The 24,968-nt window shown below is 38.4% G+C and overlaps 1 protein-coding gene across 1 annotated transcript in view; it reads right to left on the minus strand.

Moving 5' to 3' along the window:
* Positions 1-78: 78 nt before the first annotated feature.
* Positions 79-24,968, minus strand: part of DCDC2 (doublecortin domain containing 2) — a 199,110-nt gene continuing 174,220 nt past the window's right edge. The window contains exons 9-10 of the mRNA XM_012458520.3: positions 11,656-11,958; positions 79-6,183 (exon numbers count right to left, since the gene is read on the minus strand). Coding sequence (XP_012313943.2) covers positions 6,079-6,183; positions 11,656-11,958 — 408 coding nt within the window. The 3' untranslated portion in view covers positions 79-6,078. The remainder of the gene's footprint in view (positions 6,184-11,655; positions 11,959-24,968) is intronic.

A 24,968-nucleotide genomic window follows, 5' to 3' on the forward strand; every position in this document is an offset into this window, starting at 1 on the left:
TTTTTTTTACTCTTATGGAATAACAAAGATAAACTGGTCACGTGCACAAGAAATACATTAACGTACACTCCTTAGTCATGGGATCCAGCCACACGTTTTTATTATTACATGTCAATTAAACAAAATGCTTGTGCTTAACTACTTTGGTTTCTCAAACATAGAGAAAATAACAGAACTATTTCAAAAATAGAATGAAAGCAGTGAATATCCACAAACTAAAGCAGAATTTTTGTACAATTGTAAATTGATTCCTATAGATATATGTATACAAAATGCATGTAATGTGTGTAATCTATTCTGTTTTTAAATATACCTTTCTTTATCACAAAAATTCTGGACCTATGTTTCTATAAAACTATTCCATCAAAGAAATAATGGTGACATTTTGAATATACCTAAAATTTTTATCAAATAAACAACATGTATGTGAAACTGTAAAAAAAAAATTTCTTCACAAAATGAAGCTTAAAATACATGCCAAACAGAAATAGAAGTATCTTTTAATGTGCTCAATTTCTACATATTTTTAAGTAAAAAAGTTTCCATTGTGTTTGTGAAAAGCCATAAAAAGGATTAATACATGCAATATTAGCAATATAACATCCTAAACAAGCAATAAAGCATCTAAACACATTTTAATTATATAAAATTTAGGTCTATTTACTCAAAAGATCAAACGGTAAACTTCTGCATTTTAGAGCGTACACTGATAAAGAAGTAAAGAAACCTAAATGCTCACAGTTTGATCAAAACACAAATAATTTTTCTTAGAGACATTCTAAAAATACTAAGTCATATAAAAACAATGAGTTCAATTGAATCTTTGCTTACATCAACAATCACCCACTATCATCGTACATATTAAAGATTTAAGACACAAGAAAAAACACTGAAGTAAAACACAAAACAGGCTTTCTCAAAAATTCTTCTAAGAATGACTACAGTCATTCCCTCTTCCCATATGTCACTGCATTAGTGACAATAAATGAAACACAATTGAACTACATGGTTCAAGCTGATGAAACTGCAGAGAATTCATTTGGACCCATTCTTAGAGTAAAGCTGAAGTCATTGTTGGCGTAAGTCAATGAAGCTCCACTGGTTACCTCCTGATTTTATAAATGTCTTATGGTAAGCCAGACACTTTAAAACAGTTTCCTAATTCCCTATCTCCTACAGGATGTTATGCCTCTTCAAAAACAGTATGTTTTCCTTATCAACATGAGGGAACACTCTTGTATTCCCCATTCATGTCACTCAAACTTCATGGGAGGAAACATACAAATTTCACGTAGGGAGAACAAAAATCAGTCCCATCTAAATGTCCGGACATGTTTTAAAAAGGAAAAATCGTATGATATTTACAAACCTGATATTTAATAACAAAGAACTGTATGTGTTCATCATCTTAGAATAACAGACTAAACTTTAGAAAATGGTTCTATTCCTGGAGGATGTTATATTCACATAAAAGTGCCAAAATGCTTCTGCATTGAACCTGAACATTATATAAACTAGTGGACCAGTAAGTCAGTCTTTCATTCTATTTGTGATACACCTGGCTAACTGGTACGAAAAAAAGTCCTTGCTACACCTATGTAAATCACACATGCACACACACATTCACAAACAGTAATAACAGAGTCTGTATTGGTATAAAAGAGTCTGCACCTGAAAAGTATTGTGCGTAAGGTTGAGGAAAAGAACCGTGCTCTGTAGTTACTTCAGGAAAACAAGATGTATGTCGTGGTTTTTGTTTCCGTTTGTTTCTGTGATATATCAGATTTTAAAAACCAGATTTGATTCAACACCTCCCTGGAATACATTTTTCATTGAAATGCTAGTGTCTTTCTTATTCAGAGAATTTTAAATCTCTTAAAGTCTTAGGAAATCACAATTTAAAGCACCATAATATATATCATTTCTTAGCATTTCCTCTCACGTTTTAACTCATCACTTCTCTCCGCTTCACCCAAAAGAGCCTTATTTTAATTAGTAACACCAAGCCACAGGAGGCCTTTTTAATGTTTTAAAGTGTGTGAGTGCATCTGTGTAAGTATTTGATACGTATCTATTTCTATATGCTATATTTCTGTTCAGATTGGCAAGAGTTTCACTGTGATGCTTTCTGTTCAGCAATTAATCTACTTTTTAAACTCTGCTTTTGCCATTTGTTGAACAAAGAATGAAAGAAAACTTCCTGTTGTCTTGCAGCCATTATTTCAAATACACAGATTTTTTTCTAGGTGAATAAACTTTATTCTTTGCATATAAGGTAGGTCACTCAATGAAAATGTTGAAGATGTTAGTTTATGAGCTGTAAACTGGAAGAGTTAGCATGAATAATACCATATTAATATGCATTCACAACTGTGAACCTACAGAGATACCTCACTCTGAGCCACGTATGTACGGGATGGTTCTGTCTTCACACACTACATAGGAAGAAATGACACAATAAAACAGGAGGCATGACAGTATCACACTCTTCCTATGAGAGTGGCATCCTAACGTTCCCCAAAAAAACATGAAAAAAAACCTTAAAATATAAAGTATTTCTAAGGTCATAGAGAAGAGTCACAAGCAAAACGTTATTTCATGGTCATAGTATCATATTTTATAACTAGAAGTCATTGGGCACTCAATAGCTATTTTAACAGAAGCTAACCCAGGTAAAACATCCTCAGAATGACTTTTGTCAAAATCTTCATTTGCTCTGTATAACTCTTAATGCCCCAATTTTACTAACAAACTAGTTGTTTACAAGTGTCTTAAAATCCAGATAAGTTTAACTAAGTAGTTTCATAAAATATAAAAAAAAAGTATGTAGCATCACAAAGAATTAACATCTTAAAGCATTATATTGATTATCACATAAAAGCATCATAAGTTTTTCATAGCACCCTCTCTAGAAAACAGTACATGAAGCCTAACCAAGATCTCGTCTGTCAAACTCACATCAGTGATCCCAGGTCTGTCAATGAGTCTTACTTAATTGGAGGAGCTGGTATGCTACAGAGACCACCATTCTCCACAGAGAAAACTGCCACACTTGTGATGTGAATGAACTTTTAGCATTTATGTTAAAGTCAACTCTGAAGTGACACCCACAGTTTTAATTCCCAGTCGATGATTTCTTCCTCGGCTAAATACCTTTTTTTTTTTTTTCGTAACACGTTTGCAAAGGGTCTTAAAGTGGTAAGTTGTTATTCATTCCCTCAAAATAGGTCACAATTATATCTTGTCAACAGGTAGTAAAATAGGCACACACAAGGAATGAATATGTCCCCAATTTTAAGGTTTTTTGCTACAGTTATAGTGACCTTCTTGAAGTATACTCAAAATACCAAAGGCCTTTCTCATGTAAAATATCAATGTTGTGCTTCATTAAAATGACTCTGTAGGAGTTTCCTAAAACCTAAGCTTCATAATATAATGAAGAAAAGGACAGGAAAAAAAGAGGAATATTTTTATTAAAGAAGGAAAAGAGAAAGAGAGAAACTCTCCATTGAAAAAAGAAAAAAAAAAATCACCTTGATAATCAGTTATAATTTCTTACATTGAATCACTTACTTTTATAAACTATTTGAAATCATTAACTCCAGACCCAGTAATAGTGCACAAATTTAATATTAAAAGATCTACTGGGGCCGGGTGCGGCGGCTCACGCCTGTAATCCCAACATTTTGGGAGGCTGAGGAAGCAGATCACCTGAGGTCAGGAGCTTGAGACCAGCCTGGTCAAAAATGATGAAACATACATCCCTACTAAAAATACAAAAATTAGACAGTCACGGTGGTGGGCACCTGTAATCCCAGCTACTCGGGAGGCTCAGGTGCTTGAACCCCGGGGGCAGAGGTTGCAGTAAGCCACGATCAGCCACTATACTCCAGCCTGGGCAACAGGAGAATCCATCTCACAAAAAATGTTTTTAAGTAATTTTTAAAAAGACCAGTTGGTCTATTTGCCTAGCAACCCAACATGGTTGCTTATAGCCCACAGTGCTTTATACCATATCATTTGAAAAAGTAAGCCTAGTAGTAGGAAGCACAATTTAGATTTTACACTAGAAATATTAAGTGCCCTGTGTATAACTCAGGCTCCCAGATCACTATATCCTTGCGTCATTATCTCTTCCAAACACGGTTATTACATTATCATCTCTGTTTACACTTCTGATTTGTGGAAAATACTAAAATCATGTTGAGAAAAAATACATCAATTTTCTGTAGTCTTATTAAGTGCTTTATATAACTGCCAACTCTTTATTCCAAATGAAACCTGGAAGAGAAAAAATATTTTAAACTTACGATTAATAATGAATTTTAGAAAAGCACCAGAAGTTAAAATTTCACACTTACAACTTTCACATAATTAAAAATATATCCTTTAAGAAAAATATATCTATATTGATGGAAGAACATCATCTCTTAAGAATTCAAAAAAGAATGAAATCATGTTTTCCCCGTATGTACCTCACAAGTCAACTATAAATCAATTTAATCAGTCCAGGAAGTTGCCATCAGGAATTGGTTTCATTATAATAACTTCTAAAGTTTTTTTCCAACAATTTCTATCAGATGCCTTCTAATTATAAAGAAACCTGCCTGAATTTCTAAATAGATCATGCTCCCAAAAATAAATATTTGCTGATACCCTTAGCGCAAAAACATAGTAAAACAGTCCTAATAGAAATAAGGCAAAAAACAAGTGAAACTGAGCAGTCACAAACTCTTCATCTAGTCTACTTTTTCCTTCCTAATACAGTGTTTTATTTTTGTTAAAAACTATTTGAGAATAATTTAATCTTTGGAATAGCCAATAACAAGTTCTCTAATTTAATGACATCACGGAGAAGTAAGAGATATAAGTAAAGATAGACTGATCAGTGAACATCCATAAGATTTCCATTATTTGCAAACCATTCATCCAGGCTTTACAATACAACAGGGAGCTCCTTTAGGATTCCTTCCTGAGTATGGGCCATTGCAGCCACAAGCATGCAAACCTGAAAGGACTGAAGGGAGGGCGTGGCAATGCTAGTCACTAACACGCTGAACCAATGCTTCCTCCCACCAACATGAACACCTTGCATTGTCTTTGTCGTTCATTTAAGGTGGATTTTGGCTAAGGAGGAAGAAAGAAAGGTATGTTAACAAGCACGTATACACCATGGAATACTATGCAGACATAAAAAATGATGAGTTCACGTTCTTTGTAGGGACATAGATGAATCTGGAAACCATCATTCTCAGCAAACTGACACAAGAACAGAAAATCAAACACCTCATGTTCTCACTCATAGGCAGGTGTTGAACAATGAGAACACACGGACACAGGGAGGGGAGCATCACACACTGGGGTCTGTTGAGGGGGGCAATGGAGGGACAGTGGGCGGGTGGGGAGGTTGGGAGGGATAACATGGGGAGAAATGCCAGATGTAGGTGACGGGGGGATGGAGGCAGCAAACTACATTGCCACGTGTGTACCTATGCAACAATCCTGCATGATCTGCACATGTACCCCAGAACCTAAAGTACAATTAAAAAAAAATCTGGGAAAAAATACAAGTCATGGAAACATTTTGGTCTATTGCCATCTCCAAATTATGTCTGAAAGTAAATCGCAATTTGTTCATTCAAGAGTTTATTGCTTTAAGAAAACAGTACGTGCTTTCCTATTACCAGTTCTTTAAAATTCTATGTCTTCCTAGATAAAAAATTCTTTAGAATAAGCTGCCTTCTAAATGTATAATAATGTGTACAGTAAGAGTGATCCTATTTTTTTATGCTTTACGAATACAAGTGGCAAATTGTCTTCCATCGCAAATTCTCCTCTGTCCCTCTTACTTGGTATTTCTATATGACTTTTTAAAGCACATGCAATAAAAATAAGTAAGTATGCTTTAGTAGCTACTAAAAGTTATCGAGTCTTCCACTAGGCTCCTCATGTTAAAATTCAGTAGGTAGTATTCGACCATAGTGCCACATTATATTCAGTAATAAGTATGTGCTTATCTTTCAAGTATTACAACCCTTTCATTTTTCTTGCAATCCATGCATTCTTTTAAAAAATCTTCTATGCCACAGCAGCATAGTCCTTGTTTTGTTCGTTGTTTTCATTTTCTTGTGGACTAGTAATTTTCACTTCTGGCCTTGGTGGTCTTGGAGGGTCTAAATCAGCCTAGAAGAAAATAGAGCAAAACAAAGGTATTTAGCTGTTCGGTTCACAAAGGTCGTGACATTTACAAAGAAAAAATTACTCAATATTCTATTTAACTACATAAATATTTAACTAAAAACAGCTCTTTGGGTTCCCTTTGCTTTTGTGTCTATCATGACCCAGTGGACATACCGTTTTCTCAACACTTGTACAAAAGTTCTTTTGGGGACCATCATCTACTATGTGCTTTAAACGCGCAGAATCATCTTGTATGCTGCGGGCTTTATTTTTCTCATTTTTTCTTTATTTCTCTTTGAGCTTTTCTTTAACATATGTATACTTTTCAGTTTAGCATTTTCAGAGACAAAGGAAGAAACAATTCAGGGATGTTCTCCTAATTTTAGTTTCTTCCTAGAATTCACAAATTCATTGTGAATATGGTACCAATTACCAACAAGTATCAAGTAGATAAGAACGAGACAGAAAATCAAAATGTGGAGGCAGGATATCTCCAACAGCAACTATTGCTCCTGCCACTTGGGTTTCTCCTGTTATTAATGATATTGTCTCATATACAACTCATCTTTCCCCGACCACACTGAAAACTGAGTGGGTGAGATTAGAACTAGCTGGTTTGCAAACTCTGCTCTATGAAATCCTAAAGGCTCCACAGCCCCCACAAGGGCACTCATTGTGGTGGACAGAGTAGCTCCGGGATCCCCAAACCACACAGGCCATAATTTACGCTTTAAAAAAGAAATCACATATATATATATGTAAAAATTTTTAAATGATTTTAAAAAGAAATCATATATATATAAATAAGTGATTAAATGTAAATATATATACATTTAATAGAGTTAATGGAGTTACATGTATATCTATTACATTTAATCACTTATTTTTATAAACTATTTGAAATCATTAACTCCAGACCCAGTAACAGTGCACAAATTTAATATTAAAAGACCAAGTGGGGTAGGGTGTGGTGGCTCACACCTGTAATCCCAACATTTTGGGAGGCCGAGGAAGGCAGATCACCTGAGGTCAGGAGTTTGAGACCAGCCTGGCCAACATGGTGAAACACTCATCTCTACTACAACAATTAGCTGGGCATGGTGGTGGCGGACTACACACACACACACACATTACTAATGCCATGTCTTCTTTCATATTGCTCCTTTGTGAAATGTCTCAAATTCTATCTTGAATACAGTAAAAGTTCTATCTCAATAAATGTAAATTGTTTCTTGTGAATTCACTGTATTTCCAGCTGTTTTCCTACAATCATCTCTCACTTTGTACAAGAATTGTTACATGGAACAAAATGTTACACAGTAAATGGAATTTCTAGTCATTTTATTAGTAAGCAGTCCTTCTGTAAAAGTTAATTATTAATTTTAACTTATAATCCACATAAATTTGGTTTTTTATATATTTCAGTATGCTGAAAATACACCTTCACTAATATCTTACGGAGAACAAGATAAAATATATCACAGTTATAACAAAGAGATAAGTAAAGTAAGATTAAATCTCTCTGTTAGTAACTGCTCTGTTACTAATTAGGCCGGGCGTGGCGCCTCACGCCTGTAATCCCATCACTTTGAGAGGCCAAGGGAAAAGGACTGCTTGAGCCCAGGAGTTCAAAACCAGCCTGTTCAACATAGGGAATGGGATCTCCTCCCTATTAAAAAAAAAAAACAAGCTGGGTGAGGTGGCTCACACCTGTAATCCCAGCACTTTGGGATGCTAAGGAGGCCAGATCAGGAAGTCAGGAGACCAAGACCAGCCTGGCCAACATGGTGAAAACCCATCTGTACTAAAAACACAAAAATTAGCTGGGTATGGTGGTGTGAGTCTGTAATTCCAGCCACTTGGGAGGCTGAGGCAGAAGAACTGCTTGAACCCAGGAGGTAGAGGTTTCAGTGAGCCGAGATTATGTCACTGCACTTTAGCCTGGCAACAGAGTGAGGATCCACCTAAAAAAAAATAGCCTGGCATGGCGGCATCTGTGGTCCCAGCTATTCACAGGAGGATGAGGTGGGAAGATCACTTGATCCCAGGAGGTCAAAGCTGCAATCAAGCCACTGAACTGACCACAGCCTGGGTGACAGAGTGAAACCTTGTCTCAAAAAAAAAAAAAAAAAAAAAAAAAATCCCTCATTAGGTTTTGCCTCAAAAACACAAAAAAGGGCACTTCCTCATTTGAATTCCCAAGACTTTAGATTCACCCTCATTACATACCACAGGCCATTGCCAAATTATAGAACCTTGATGTTGATGGATACCCAATTTCTATCAAAAGCCTATTTTCCTCTTTAAAAAAATTATTCATTTATAATCCTTTGGATATATACTCAGTAATGGGATATGCAACAATCTTGCATGTTCTTCACATGTACCCCAAAACATAAGACCTAACACCATAAAAACCCTAGAAGAAAACCTAAGCAAAACCATTCAGGACATAGGTGTAGGCAAGGACTTCATGACCAAAACACCAAAAGCATTGGCAACAAAAGCCAAAATAGACAAATGGGACCTAATTAAACTCCACAGCTTCTGCACAGCGAAAGAAACAGTCAATAGAGTGAATCGGCAACCAACAGAACGGGAAAAAGTTTTTGCAGCCTACCTGTCTGACAAAGGGCTGATATCCAGAATTTACAACGAACTAAAACAGATTTACAAGAAAAAAACAAACAAGCCCATTCAAAAATGGGCGAAGGATATGAACAGATACTTTACAAAAGAAGATATACATGAGGCCAACAAGCATATGAAAAAATGCTCATCATCACTGGTCATTAGAGAAATGCAAATCAAAACTACATTGAGATACCATCTCACACCAGTTAGGAAGGCGATCATTAAAAAATATGGGGACAACATATGCTGAAGAGGATGTGGAGAAATAGGAACACTCTTACACTGTTGGTGGGAGTGTAAATTAGTTCAACCGTTGTGGAAGACAGTGTGGCAATTCCTCAAGGACCTAGAAATAGAAATTCCATTTGACCCAGCAATCCCATTACTGGGTATATATATCCAAAGGATTATAAATCGTTCTACTATAAGGACACACGCACACGAATGTTCATTGCGGCACAGTTTACAATAGCAAAGACCTGGAACCAACCCAAATGCCCATCGATGATAGACTGGACAGGAAAAATGTGGCACATATACACCATGGAATATTATGCAGCCATCAAAAACGATGAGTTCGAGTCCTTTGTAGGGACATAGATGAACCTGGAAACCATCATTCACAGCAAACTGACACAAGAACACAAAATCAAACATCACATGCTCTCACTCATAGACGGGTGTTGAACAATGGGAACACATGGACACAGGGAGGGGAGCACTATACACTGGGGTCTGTTGCAGGGGAGTTGGGGGGACAGCGGGGGGTGGGGAGTTGGGGAGAGATAGCATGGGGAGAAATGCCACATATAGGTGAAGGGGAGGAAGGCAGCAAATCACACTGCCACGTATGCACCTATGCAACAATCTTGCATGTTTTTCACATGTACCCCAAAACCTAAAATGCAATTCAAAAAAAAATCTAAAAATAAAAATAAAATAAAATAAAAAATAACAATTAAAAAAAAATAAATTATTCATTTATAATAATTTAATTATAAATAGTATAATTTAAATAATAAATTTAATTGGCAAATTAAAATTGTATGTTTATAGTGTACAAAATGGTGTTTTGAAATATGTATTCACCGTGGAATGGCTCACTTGAATTAATTAGCGTATGCCTTGCCTCACATACTTATTATCTTTTGTGGTGAGAACACTTCAAATCTGCCCACTTAGTGATTTTCAAGTATACTTTGTTAATAACTACAGACACCTTGTTGTACAATACATCTCTTGAACTTATTCCTCCTTTCTAACAGAAATTTTGTATCATTCGACCAACATCTCTCCAACCCCCAAACTCAGTCCCTGGTAACTACCATTCTACCTTCTACTTCTATGAGTTTAACAATTTTAGATTACACATATATGTGAGATCGTGCGGTATTCGTCTTTCTCTGGTTGGTTTCTTTCACTTAACATAATATCCTCCAGTTTTATCCATGTTGTTGCAAATTACAGGATTATTTTCTAAAGTTACATTTATGGAAGATGGAAGGACAGGCAATCCATTCATTTCTGTAAAATCTATTTATGTCATATATTGAATTAAGCTAGACTGCTGCAGAAATTCATACTTGGATCTTACCATCTAGTCCCACATAGAGTTACACTTTGATTTCATTTTGTAAGCTTTCATCAAAAGCTACTACAACCAAGAGTTTTATGAAACCTACTATTACAGTTGCCATATAAATGACACCGAGGACCACGTAGAGCTACATATGGGGAATTTCTTACAGAATAGGACTGTGATTATCACACCTTGAGAAAAGATAAACTGAGAGACATGCTGAGCATTTTCATGCAGATGTTAAGAACAGTTTGAATAAGCCATATAGTGAATTACAGATAACTTTGTACTGCTATTGAAACCTGGCTGCTAAACTTGCTCTTCCTAAGCAAGATAACGCAGATGCATCAACAACAAATCATCAAGTAGACCTCATTCATCATAGTGTGTGTTAGGAATGAGCAGACCAAGGCCAATTTCAGCATTTACAGCTGACAGAGGTGGGCCTTGATCTGATGGACAGACAGGCAGGGAGGGGATAAGCAGATGGTGAGAATGTTGTGGAGAACATTCTGCCTCTTATGCTATGAGACTCAACTTGAGCCTGGCAGCAACGGGGTCATATTGTCCCGTGGAAGAATGCCAGGACTGATGAGCATCCAGCTCCAGGATCGGACGTAGGAGGACAGGTTAGGAAGAGAGAGGTTTCACCACGTATTACTTTTTTTGTTCTTTTGTTTTCACCACATTTTTCTTTATCCTCTCTGTATAATAAATACAACTGTATACTACCAAGTGCCTGATGTGTTGGATGTTTAATCTGATTAATCTATCTGAAGTAGAAGAATCGAACTAGACTTCAGTACTTCTAGAGATCAAAGAAGTCACTCATAATAGAGACAGTATTCTTTATTTCATGTCTAGGTCTCACTGGTCTTGATATTCTTTTCTGGTTTCTACCTTCTCTGGTCTTAACTTATTTTTACTTTTTTATATTTCTTTGATTATGTATGTTCTTAGAAGGCTTTGCACATTTTCTTGTAAAAAGAGGCAGAAGGTGGACAGATGGAAGGACGAATGGCTAAATGTATGAATGGCAGAAGGGCAGACATGGACTGTCAGACAGGTCAATGGCAGTACTTGTTAAATGGTTGAAATAACTAGTAAATAAAGTGATTAAATGATATTGACTCTTTCATACTAACCGTAAGTGGTTTCAGTACTAGTACTAAACACTTGGTTAATTCTGTAAATGCATGCATGTACGCACACACACATATTCATGCATTCATGACATAAGTAAGCAAAAGCAGTAGGAATACCTCATCTTGTCCACTGCCATCTCCTTGAGACGTTCCTTCCTCGTCTAGGGCCAGCTGAAGCTCATTATTAACCTGGTCTAGCTCCTCACCATTTTCTTCATCAGTGACTCCATTTACACGACCAGGGCCTGCACGCTCCTCACTGTGATCCAGAATCTCCTCAACTTGCTGAGGGGCATCTGTAGCCTTCCCACCTCCTTCCTCTTCCAGGTCACCATTCATTCCTGAAAAGTCTTTGTTCCGTTCTGCAACCTTGTTTGCCTTCTCTCCATCTTCTTCCTCATCGACTATTTCTGCTAGCCTCTGATGGATCAAAAGGAATAATGGATAAAAATAAAAAGCATAGTAGAAAATTTCCACCGCACATCATAGTAATGTAATACTTATTACAGTCAAGTAAAACCTCCTTACATTTGCATAGTACTTTACAGTGTAGAATGCGCTTACGTTTACTGAGTACTTACCATATGCCACATGTGACAAGTATTCCCTCATTTAATCCTCACAACAATTCTTTGAGAGTGGTATCATTCCCATTTTGCAGATGAGAAAACTAAACAGGAAGAGCCCAAGATCCCATAGGAAGAGCCAGAGTTTTAACTAAACCTGTGACTCCAGAACCCGGGCTCCCCAGTGGCAGACAGAAAACCAAACCGCAGGGTCCTTGGCCAGCGTCTAGTAAAGTGCGTGGCCCAGAGGAGGTGGTTTAAAAAAAAAAAGTCTTTGTGCAGAGATTATCATTCTCAGTGCTAAGGATGAGGGCAATGGCACCAGGCTGTGAATTCATGTTTTCTGATGTGGAATTTAGACAGCTTTCCCCACAATGCCTGAGGAAGCTGACAGGTTATCTCTAAACACAATAATTGATTGTCCTGCAGATCTAAGGGCAAGAAAGTGTAGTGGCTCACGCCTATAATCCCAGCACTTTGGGAGGCCAAGGCGGGTGGATCATGAGGTCAAGAGATCGAGACCATCCTGGTCAACATGGTGAAACCCCGTCTCTACTAAAAATACAAAAAAAAAATTAGCTGGGCACGGTGGCGCGTGCCTGTAATCTCAGCTACTCAGGAGGCTGAGGCAGGAGAATTGCCTGAACCCAGGAGGCGGAGGTCGCGGTGAGCCGAGATCGCGCCATTGCACTCCAGCCTGGGTAACAAGAGCGAAACTCCGTCTCAAAAAAAAAAAAAAAAAAAAGAATAATAAATGCTGAAGTATTTTATAAGCCTTAATCAAACATTTTACTGTTCTACTGTTATTTGGATACACACAAATCTGCTTCAAGACGGAACAGGAGGCCAACTTCCAGAGTCAAGACTTTGGAGAAAAACCCAGGTTCAAGTCCTGGCCAGGCACTTACTGGCTGTTACCTAACTTTGGTGAGTTTCAGATACACCATTTGTAAAATGGAAATGTAACAAAACTTCCATGGAGATCAAATGAGAAAAGTTATAAAAAGTATCATAGTTTCTGGCACATCATAGATCCTAAAAATCATGGAAATCTCTTCCCATTTGTTACAATAATTCTTTCTTGGAGCTACCATATTTCTTCAATGCTATCAGTAAAATCACAGTTTTGTGTTAATCGTAGGGTAGAAAGATTTGATGTTAGATCTCATTATTGCCTCTGTCTAGCTGCCTGACAATGGACAGGTCACTTAATTCTCCTTCCCTGTAAAATGAGAGTTTGGAACCCAATTATCCCTGACTCCCCTTTCAACTCGAGAAGCCCAGCTCTTCTAACTGACCAAACAATTGACCAGACTTCTGTAACATTACAGAAGTTAACATAATGCTTTCAGTTTTGGAAGTAAAGAAGGAAGGAAATGAAGGGGAGTAGACTGAAAGTTTGGAATAAATTCCACACATTATTTTGAAGAAGAAAGAGCTGGAACTAATAGTAATTCTCATCGTCTGTCAGAGATTAAGTCTCAGATTTAATTATGTGCTATAGCTGGCCTAGAGCCAGAACCTGAGCAACGCCATTTTATAAGACAAAGCTGTGTCTCCAAAAATGAGTTGTAATAACTGCCCCATTCTCCTTGCAATAACTGCTGACTTGGTTTCTGTAAATAAGACTGCTAGTCTGCTCTGGATAATGTCCACCAGGTGAAGTTGTTTACCTTTCTCATCAGTAACTGATAGAATTGCTGGCCTTTGCTTATCAGAATGCACAGCCCAAGCTAATCTCATCTTGGCCCCTGTGAACTAAGATCTGTAATTTCCACCGGTACCCAAACCATATGTAAACTAACGTTTATCTTGACTTTTGTCGGTACCCAATATGTAAACTAATGTTTGTCTTGACTTTTGTGAATCATTTATGTAGCAATTAAAGTGACAATAAGCCCCCGAGCCCTCGGAATGTCCGGAGGCCCCCACCCCCTGTCCCTGCCCAGGAGATGATTTACAGAATCCACCAGCCCTCGGAATGTCTGGGGCCCGTTGATCCCCCTCCCCATTCCTCAACCCCACTCCCAAGGTGGTCTTTCGGGTATAAAAAGCCTTGACACTCCCCCCTCGGGGCCGTGGGTTAGAGAGACGTGAGTCCTCCGCGGTCGCCAGCAATAAAGACCCTGCAATTTGGCATACTTTTGTCTTGGTGAATTATTTTAATCTCGCATCCCAATACTACAATTATATACCACCAAATATATATTTTTTAAAAGAAGGGAAAAAAATAGTTGTTCTTAGATATTGGAAAAGCCATAGTGTTTGTCATTATGCAGATTAAAAGATGCCATGAGGTTGAGCTGTTCAAATTTTATTTGGATGTAAAAGGTCAAATAGTGGAGAGTCCTAGCTATCCCTGAGCATGTCATCAGGGTGGATCCCTCACAAATGCAGAATGCTGGACAGAAACTCAGGTCCAGAGGGGGATGGATCTGCCAGCTGGTGCTAAAAGGCAAAAGATGTACAAACACAACTCACAACGCTTGGTAAGAAGTTTCTGGTGTTTAATGTATGTGAGCTAAATGAACGAAAATGAGAAAAGTCTCCAATCTCTAACAAAGAGAGTAACATTTCCAGTCTCCCTACCAGACTCTTGTCTCACCCTCTCTCCAAAGGAACAAGCTTAGCAAGGCACTGAGACACACACACACACACACACACAATTGAAGTGATAAGGAGAGGAGAGCTTGGCAAGGGAAAGATCAGCATTGTCATTATAAAAACAAAACGGAGAATACATCACACATGAAAATGGGTTGCGTTTCTACATTAACAGAAAGGACGTTACAGAAACAATTTCATTTACAATAGCATCAAAAAGAATAAAATACTTAGGAATTAGCAAAGGAGGTGAAAGACTTGTGCAATTAAAACTACAAAACATTGCCAAAAGAAAATTTAAAAGACATAATAAATGGCATAATAAAAGGCATAATAAACATGTCCCATGTTCATGTATTAGAACAGTTAATATTGTTAAGACGTCAATATTACCCAAAGTGATCTACAGATTCAATGCAATCCCTGTCAAAACTCCAGTGACGTTTTTTGCAGTAAGAGAAAACCCATCCTGCAATTCAAATGGAGTCTCAAGGGACCCTGAATGGCCAAAACAATTTTGAAAAAGGACAAAGTTGGAGAATTTCCACCTCTTTATCTCAAAGCTTATTGCAAAGCTATAATACCAAAACCAGAGTGGTCCTGGAATTATGACAGACGTATAGACCAATGGAATAGAACAGCGAGTCTAGAAATAAACCTTCACATATACGGTCAAATGGTTTCTGACAAGGGTGCCAAGACCATTCAGCAGAGAAAGGACAGTCTTTCAACAAATTGTGCTGGAAAGGACAGGGTGCCAAGACCATTCAGCAGGGAAAGGACAATCTTTCAACAAATTGTGCTGGAAAGGACAGTCTTTCAACTGGGTACCTACATGCAAAAGAATGAAGCTGCATCCTTACCTAACATATATACAAAAATTAACTCCAAATGAATGAAAGACCTGAATTTAAAACCTAAAACTATAAACCCTTAGAGGAAAACATCGGGCAAAAGCTTTATGGCATTGGATTTGGCAATGATTTCTTAGACATGGCACTAAAGACATAGGCGACAACAAAATACATAAATGGGACTTCATAAAAATAAATCTTTGCACTTCAAAAGACAGTACCAACAGAGTCAAAAGGCAACTCACAGAATAGGAGGGAATGTTTGCAAATCATTTATCTGACAGGGGCTTGATATCCAGAACATACAGAGAACACCTAAAACAATAACAACAGAAAGTTTCATTCAAAAATGTGCAAAGGACTTGAATAGACATTTCTGCAAAGAAGATATACAAATGGCCAATAATCACATGAAAAGATCCTCAATGTTACTAATAATTAGGGAAATGCAATTAAGACTACAATAAGATACTACCTCACACTCATCAGTATGACAATAGATAAATAATAAATAAATAACAGAAGAAAATAAGGCAAGGATGTGGAGAACTGGAACTCCTGGGCATTTTTGGCGGAGAAGCAACATGCTACAGCCACCTGAAAAACAGTATGGTGCTTCTCCCAAAAGTTCAAAACAGAATCACTAAATGATCTAGCAACTCCGCTTCTGGGTAAACACCCAAAAGAACTGAAAGCAGGGTCTTAAAGAGATATTTGTACACCCAAGTTTATAGCAGAATTATTCAAAATAGCTGGAAATATGGAAGCAACCCATATGTTCATCAATAGATGAGTGGATAATCAAAATGTAGTGAATCCGTACAATGGAATCTTGTTCAGCCTTACAAAGAAAGAAAATCCTGATACAAAATGGGTGAAACAGAGATATTATGCTAAGTGAAATAAGTGAGTCACACAAAAGGCAAATACTGTATGATTCTACCTATGTGAGGTACATAGAGCAGTCAGACTCACAGAGACATAGAGTAGAATGGTGGTTGCCAGGCTGAGGGCAGGAGAAATTGGGAGTTCCTATTTAATGGGTATGGAGTTTCAGTTTCGCAAGACAAAAAGAGTTTCGGAGCTGGCTGGTGGCGGTGGTTACACAACATTGTGAATGTATTTCATACCACTGAACTGTATGTACACTTAAAACTGGTAAAGATGATAAATATTGCATTATGACTAAATTACCACACACAAAAAAATAGAGCAGAAAGTAATGTCCTGAGCCAAAGATTACATTTCTGCATCACTGAAGAGCAAGGACTTCTAGGGAGTTCAGGAAAGGAGCCCGCACCAGGAAGGCAAGAGTTTTCCTTTACCAAGACACTAAGACAGAGAGGGGACTTCCAAGGGGATGGAAAGAATAACAAACCCGCCTAGAGAAAACAGTGGATGGCTCCCCACAAACATGTCAGAAGAAGCCAGGAAAAGGCCTGCAGACCTTTGGCCCACAGACAAGTTTCCTTCCGTGGACTCTGCAGGATGGCATACATGGACATTGTGGGACCCTGAGATACACGTAGGGGACTCTCAGGCCTCATTGCTTCAGTGATTGGGCCTAGGGCACCCATCTGTGTTAGGCAGTACTTCCAGTTCCCAATTCAGAGATAAACACCACTGTCTCTGAGATCAAAGAGTGCTTCCAGGTGGGGCGTTTGGCCAGAGACTTCTACAACTCTGTGTCAACAGTGTTTGCAGGTAGTGACAGGTGAGAAAGGAGGGGCAAACGGAAGTGCAAACGCTGAGGACCCCTCTGTGCCAGACATCACACTCAGCATTTCATGCAACTCTCACAACAGCCCTATGAGTTACATTTCTTATACCTGTTAGACAAACAGAGAAAATGAGAAGTCGCTTCACACTTCCCACATCACAGGGCAGGTGACCAAGTAGGGCTAGGGTGTAAACCAAAGGCAGTCTTATCCCACAGTCCTAGTAACTTCCCTTAAATTAATAACCAAACAAAGTGCTACTGTAAGGACACTCACAGGTACTTTCAATGGCCAGAAAATATGAGATCTGCAGTAGGCAACATTACTTTTACTGTGTAAAGAGTTACTGACCTGAGGCCAGGCATGGTGGCTCACGCCTGTAATCCTAGCCCTTTAGAGGCAGACTGCTGAGCCTGGAAGTCCAAGAACACCCTGGGGACAACATGATGAAACCCTGTCTCTACTAAAATACAAAAAATTCGCCGGGCTTGGTGGTACAATCCTGTAATACCAGCTACTCAGGAGGCTGAGGCAGGAGAATTGCTTGAGCCTGGGAGGTGGAGGTTGCAGTGAGCCAAGGTCACGCCACTGCGCTCCAGCCTGGGTGACAGAGCAAGACTCCATCTCAAAAAAAAGAATTACTGACCTGGAAACAAAATATTTTGGGGATTTCTATCGCTGACTTTTGGTGTGATCTAGGAAGGAAAACATTATAAGGATTGTCTAGCAGAGTACCTGAAGCAGTATAGAACAAAACCCCCAAAACACGACAGCACTAATGGCCAATAGATTTCTTTTTAAATTACCTCCGACAATTGAATAATTGTAAAACACTCTCCTAGAAATGGTTTTGATCCTTACCATGCCTAAACTTGCCCTATTATTCAGAGCAACTTTTTTTAGTTTTAAAGAGAAGTTTTATAGAATTTCTTAATAAAATAATTAATAACAAAAAACTTGTAATTTACTGTAATAGTTTAGGATTCTGGATACGGTCCTCACCTCTCTGAGGATGTATCACAAGTGCTTGCTAAGGATGTTAAGGTGATCACACCTAAGTAAGAAAATGTCTATTTTCCTTCCCTGATATCCGGATTTATACTTAAAATGGCAAAATAATGTGTTATTGTTTAATTTTTAGTTTTATGTTTCTCAGCCTTATCTCTTAATTTATCTAGAATTCCCAAACACATAGACATTTTTTTCTCCTTTTAATGCAAATGGCTGATATATACCCTAATTTCTTTTTAGGGAAGAAGACAACTGGTTCTAAGTTCAGGCCCTGACTCTGAGCCATTATTACCGCCAGTACTAATAAGAAGTATTGCACTTTCATCCCATTATTCCTATTAAACTTCCCCAGCACAGCTATTTTAGTAGTCATTAAATGAAGCCACATCTGGTTAGCTCAACTTTAAGAAATACAAGATTATGGTGCTGAAATACCAATATGATCAATTTAAATAAGACTATAATATTAGTTAAAAGGCTTATAATCCTTTAAAATATCCTGAGTCTGAAACAAAATTTATTATTACAATGACACTACAATTCAGGGCAAAAAAAATGCTGCTATGACAAATCTGTAATGAATAAATGAAAAGCAATGTGCTTTTTGGTGTAATCTCCTTTGAAGCAGACATTAAATTATTAAAGATGTTTCCAGTGTATACATCAATCAAATCATCCCCAGAAGGAACACTGGGTTTTACACCCATCCATCCATCCACACACACACACACACACACACACACACACACACAAATATACACACACAGATAAAATCTATACCACGGTGAGAGTCTGCAAAGAAGGAAAAGAGCACTCCTTCTTCTACATAACTATTCTTTAGGATAAAAAAGAAATACAAGAGGCAAAAGTGGAACAAGTTGCACCTTCCTCCACCCCCTCACTCCTCTCTCACTGTAGAAAAACTACTGAAGAGGAATCTGGTACCCCTCACACAAACTCCGAGCTATTACCAACCCTGGGAAGCTCTAGTCCATTTAGACCGTTGGGTCTGACTCACATGGCCTAATCATCCTCACTCTCACTTATGTCTATTCTTTGCTTCCAAGTTCCCTGGCGTCCATGTTTCACAACAAGTTTACCACCCAATAGCTTGCGGTTGTTGTTTCCAAACTACTATCTACTAATACTTTCAAAAGTAATATGAATGTACAGATGAGACACTAAACAAGGATAACTTCCATACATAAGTACACGCACCTAAGCAAAAAATGACTCTATCTTCCATTGGAATGACAGGCTGGCAGCGGCCAGTTATGGATGCAATAAATAATGCCAAACATTAGTTAGCATATTGTGCTTCTCAGAGCTCTTTCACATACAGCGGTCACCATAGTAACGAGGCACCTGACTAAGGCTGACCCCTAATCTATAACCAGTGGATAAAGAGGCAGAGGGGCTGCTGGGCGGAGCTGGGAGCCATGTCTCTGCTTTTCTCCCCGGTCTGCTCATCACTGATTATGTTTCTTACAGACTCAGACTTGAAAAGCTGACTCTGCTCCCTTAATGTTATCCTTTTCATCTGTTAAGCAGTATCAAATCAGAGACAAACCCCATCTTCCCACTTTTTTGGGCTGAAATGTGCCCTCTCTCTTAATTCTTATGTCAAAGTCTTAACCCCAGTACCTCATAATGTGACTGTATTTGGAGGCGATTACGTAAAAACTAGGTCATGAGAGTGGGCCCTAATCCTATCTGACTCATGTCACGCCAAGAAGAGAGGCCTGAGAACAACCCCGCCAACACCTTGGTCTCAGACTTGGGGCCTCCCATTACCCATGTCGTGCCTTACACCTTCACCCAGGATGCCCTTCTTCCCCGTGGGTGGAACCACCTTCTCCAGAAAGCCTTCCTGCTTCCTCAGGTGACTGTCACTCCTCACCTGTGCCCTTCTAGTACTTTTAGCGAATATAAATTGCTATTGAGTAGATACCCCAAAATATTTGGAATGATTATAGAATAAAGGGGAAATATCAGCCCTGGCACTATGGAGGCCTTCTGGAAGTTTCTTGAAGGGCTTTCTATTATTTATCTTTGTTCCTATCACCACTGACTCTGGATATTCATCTTCAGCAAGACACAAATGTACCTCTCACAGGTAAAAGCCTCATATGTGTCTTCAAGAAGGCACTGATGACAAGGCTCACATTTATTCAGAGCCCACCAGGTGCCTGGTACTATGGCCTAAGCACCTCATATGCATAATCATATTTCCACTAACCTCACAACAATTATTTGAGAAAAACACCATTATGATCCTAATTTGCAGACAAGGAAACTGACGCATAGGGAGTTAGGTAAACTTGTCCAAAATTCCTCAAGTAGTGATAAAAGGATTTGAATTCTTCGACCATTAGATTGTAATAAATATTTTCCTAAGATAAAGTACAGAGGAAACAAATATTTATGCTAAATTCAACGGATGTTCAAGAGTTACTTCCAGCCTAGTGGCTCCTAGGCCAGTGCCTCACTGTCGCCTGGGGATCTTGTTAAATGCAGAGTCTGAGACACAAGTTTGGAGGCTCTGCCTCTTTCACAGCTTCTGTGATGCTGACAATGCTGGTCCCCAGATAAGACTGGGCACAGTAGGGCTGTAAATCACGTATAACACAGTATGCTCGTGAATATCCCACTTAAAAAATCATTTTGGGTTAACAGTTCTCGTTGTAATGGCGCCCTGAAATCACGTCTATTTAAATGAAGGTTGCATTTTGATCTTAAAAATTACCAATTTACTGAAAGTTGGAAAACAATGGAAGGACTGACTGCTGACAATGATTTCTGGCCATAAAGACGGTTCTACAAGATTTATTCTAATTACATCACCATGCCACTGTTTATTAAGAGTCAATGTCAAAAAGAAACCCATCACCGCAAAAGCAATAAATCAGAAAGATTTTATATTTTATATTTTTATACTTTATGCTCAAAGTCTTCACCCCTCTGACATTTATGTCAAATTTCAGTCAATTTTGTGATCACAATTTTTAAGAGAACCTGTTTTCAGGTAGAAATTGTTTCTCTAAGGAGTACATACATCTTGAAACTTCAGGACTAGCTCATGCCTATGAGTAATTGTGTAATAGTATACTCTGTATAAAGCACAATTCTTCTGTTTCACTGGAGTCAAAAAAGGGTATTCATTATATTCTGTCTTAAATCCCCATTAAACTAATGTACATAGTAGTATAACAATGATCACAGATGTCATTTAAACTTAGATGATTCCAGCCTCACAGCCTCTCTGGCACGCATCCAGAGTGCAACTAGATTAATGGGCATGTTACACAGATTAAAAATATATGTACAATTACAGACAATACGTACCCTTAAACAGACAGGTTTTTGTAAGAAAGTCAGGACTTCTACCTTTTAAGAAACACATTATTTATTATAAGTAATTGCTCCTAATATGTCTTATTAGAAAAGCTATGCCAGATTTTCTCCTTAACATGACACCAGCGTTGGCATTTTGAGTGCATTTTGCCTGAGTTTGCCTCCATGTGTACCTTGCTATTTATTTTGTAACTGACATTCTGAGAAAATGGTTGATTTGGATGGGAAGACAGAAAAGGTCTGGTAGTTATTATCACTGGCTACATCCTAGCGGGGATGGCTCAGGGGAAATCGTTAAGTATTCAGGTTTTCAAGAGAATATGCATGCAGTTACTAAGGTTAACTCAGGATTCCTGAGTGTAAGGGGAAAGAAGATGGAATATGGAAATTATATGGAAATCAGCCACAAAATATTGAAGGCATCAATTACTTGGAAGGTATTTCCACAGGCAGATGGGGCTGCCCAAATGACTTACACTTTAAACTCATATCACACCTCTGACAGTAACAGCAGCAGCAAAAATTAGAAATGGGGAAAGGCATCTAAGAGCGACCACAGCTAATGTCCAGCCCACTTTAGAAGTAAACGTGATATTTCTTATATTTACATCAGAATTCCTGGGGGATATTATTTTAATGTTTATGGCCTTTGCTATCAAAAATAACAGCACGAGTTAGAATTTTTTAGTCAAGATGTCCTGTCTCACCATGCAGCCCTCCTCCTCATTCACACCCATTATTTCCCTGTCCCTGAAATAACATAGACCTAGAAATTGGAGATCAAAACCAATAAACATGAAAAAGACTACCTTAGATGTCCATTTTTTCCATGTAACATTTACTACATTTGAAATCTGGGGAACGGTGGATTTGTTACAGGTTTTGAGGTAGAAGACATTTCTGTGGATTTTTATGGCAGCATTCAGGCATAGATGCTGAAAATACAGAAGTCATCGTACTTGTTTTTATTATTTCTGTTCCCATGGAAACCAATATCATCTCCTACCCAAGTTGAATGAGGTGTTTTGAAATAATCAGTTTCAACTTTTTATGATAGCAAAGTACCACTTCTTGTTTTCAGCTTTTAGAGGCTCACTTTCACAAAAAACAAGGCAGGGAGGTTAGATGTGGTTTGAAAGCACAAAGACCTACAAAAAGGGTGGTTATATTCAGAGACACGACCCTGTAAGTACAGAAGAAGACTGCATCTGTGGCCAGTCGCCTGGAAGTTGTCTCACCCGGGACCCGGAAGCCCCACCAGTTCCTGTGACACCCATATGAAAATATATGATAAAATGAAAACGTACTTAAATGCCATGAGAATATTTAATTATCATTAGAAAAAAATTCCCCACCAAATTTTTTCAAGTTACAAGTAAATGTTGATTTTCTTTCACTGATATCAGAAATCCCTGAGGGCTACACTTTAATGTTTAACACCATTTCTATCATTGAAATACAAATCTACAAACATGATGCCACAAAAAAGCCTTACTGATGATGCATAGAGAAATGAAGAACTCTGATCATTCTGATTCTAACCCTTTCAGCCATGTGCAATGCTTGTAGTGCCTAATGCGAATATGATTCAGTAAGAGATTAAACTGAAAATAAAGCATGATTAATACACCAGTTTCACATAATCCCTTTTAGATCAGGAACAGCAGTGAAGGTTGAGTGGTCCTCAGATAGAATACATTGCCCTTTATGGGCTAATTAGAAGCCCCTCATCTTCTCACTTCTCTTCCTTAAGATGTGAAAGGAGAAGACCAAACTGAAGCTAGGACCCCCGTGTTAACTCTACTAGGAGATCATGTCTCTGCGGGAAAATGGCTTTCTCCACTGTGGGGTTTTGTTTCTTCAATGGCAAAATAAGAAGCTTAAGTCAGGTTCCCTTCTGGTTCTAAATATTTTATAATTCTGTTTAGTAAATGCATTTCTCATTGAAGTCAATTTGGGGGCCTGTCACAGAAAGCAGCCTCCTTTATCTTTCTATATATTTTATCATATATGGAAAAGCAACACATAAAGCTCTTCATCTTGCTCACCTTTCACAAAAGGAGCTGCAGGTAGCTGCTGATTCTCCATTAGTAGCAGGTAGAGTCAACGATGAGACCAACTCAGAGCATGGAGAACAAAACTAGGGCAACAGGCATATTTGGTTTTTAAACCTCCTATTTCTGGATATAGCCTCTAACCTGCAGATTCTTCAAAACAGCATTATGTTATGTACATGTAATAGTCGCAAGCTCAAATGATGCTGGGGGCAGGTCAAAAAACATAAATTTATAATTGAAGAGAGAGAATAGCTAATAGGGACTGCTGCAGACTGTGGTAGACTGAAGAACACACTGCCTGCTAGAGAGATGTACATGTTGTCAGCCCTGTGCCAGGCAAAGAAGATTCCCTCATAGCAAATTTGGTCACAGGCTGCCATCCCTACTATGGATTCTCTGAAAACAGCTCTGATGGATCGGGATTAAAGTGGTTTCTTGTTAAACACAACAGACTGAACAAATGGGAGTTTTTTTCTTAGCTCCCTTCAGATGCCCCTCTAAAGCATCAGTAAAGGCAATTTTAAAAGGATGAACCCTTAAGGACACAGAAGAGTAGAAAGGGAATATCAGCCACAAAATTTGGGAAACAGTAAAGCAAATGGTTGTGGGGCAAATGGATGGGTGACGGCAAACCTGAGGAAGCTCAAATTCCAGCCTGCAAAGGAAGCCAAGAGGCAAGCCCCTGCATGCTTAGAAACCTGAAGAAGGCTTGGGGATGGGGGCACCATCTGCCTGTGAAATAAGGGGCACAGATAACTGTGGCTAAAAATAGGTGGATTGGCTCAGAGTCTTTACAAGAAGCAAATAGATCCACCGAGATCACCTCCCTTAAGAAACATGGGAGATTTGCTCTCTGGAGATGTAGAACCTTAGGGAAGCTGGACTCACGTACAGCTGAGAACAAGGGCACTATACTCAAACTGAGAAGAATAAATCTCTTGATTCACATCTCTTTCTCACAGTCAGATCCCAAAATGTTGACAGCTAGGTTTTTATCAACAAGGCAAACGACTGAAAGATTCCTTTCAAAGGAAACAGACCCCAGAAGAGTGATACTTACAGACACTAAAAACTGGAGGAAGTCTGCCAATGAAATGGCCAAAACCAATCACCCTACAGTGACACTTTCTCTGCCTATGCACACTGAGTCCTTCATGCTTCACTCTAAAATCTAACCAGCCAAGGAAAGACTCTGACATGGATACAGAGATCAAAACAGAAAGAGACAAACTAAAAAAGAAACTTAGAAGAAAAAAACATAGTTCA

This window comes from Aotus nancymaae, unplaced genomic scaffold, assembly GCF_030222135.1.
Source record: "Aotus nancymaae isolate 86718 unplaced genomic scaffold, 86718_ANA_hifiasm-v0.15.2.pri h1tg000051l, whole genome shotgun sequence".
NCBI lineage: Eukaryota > Metazoa > Chordata > Mammalia > Primates > Aotidae > Aotus > Aotus nancymaae.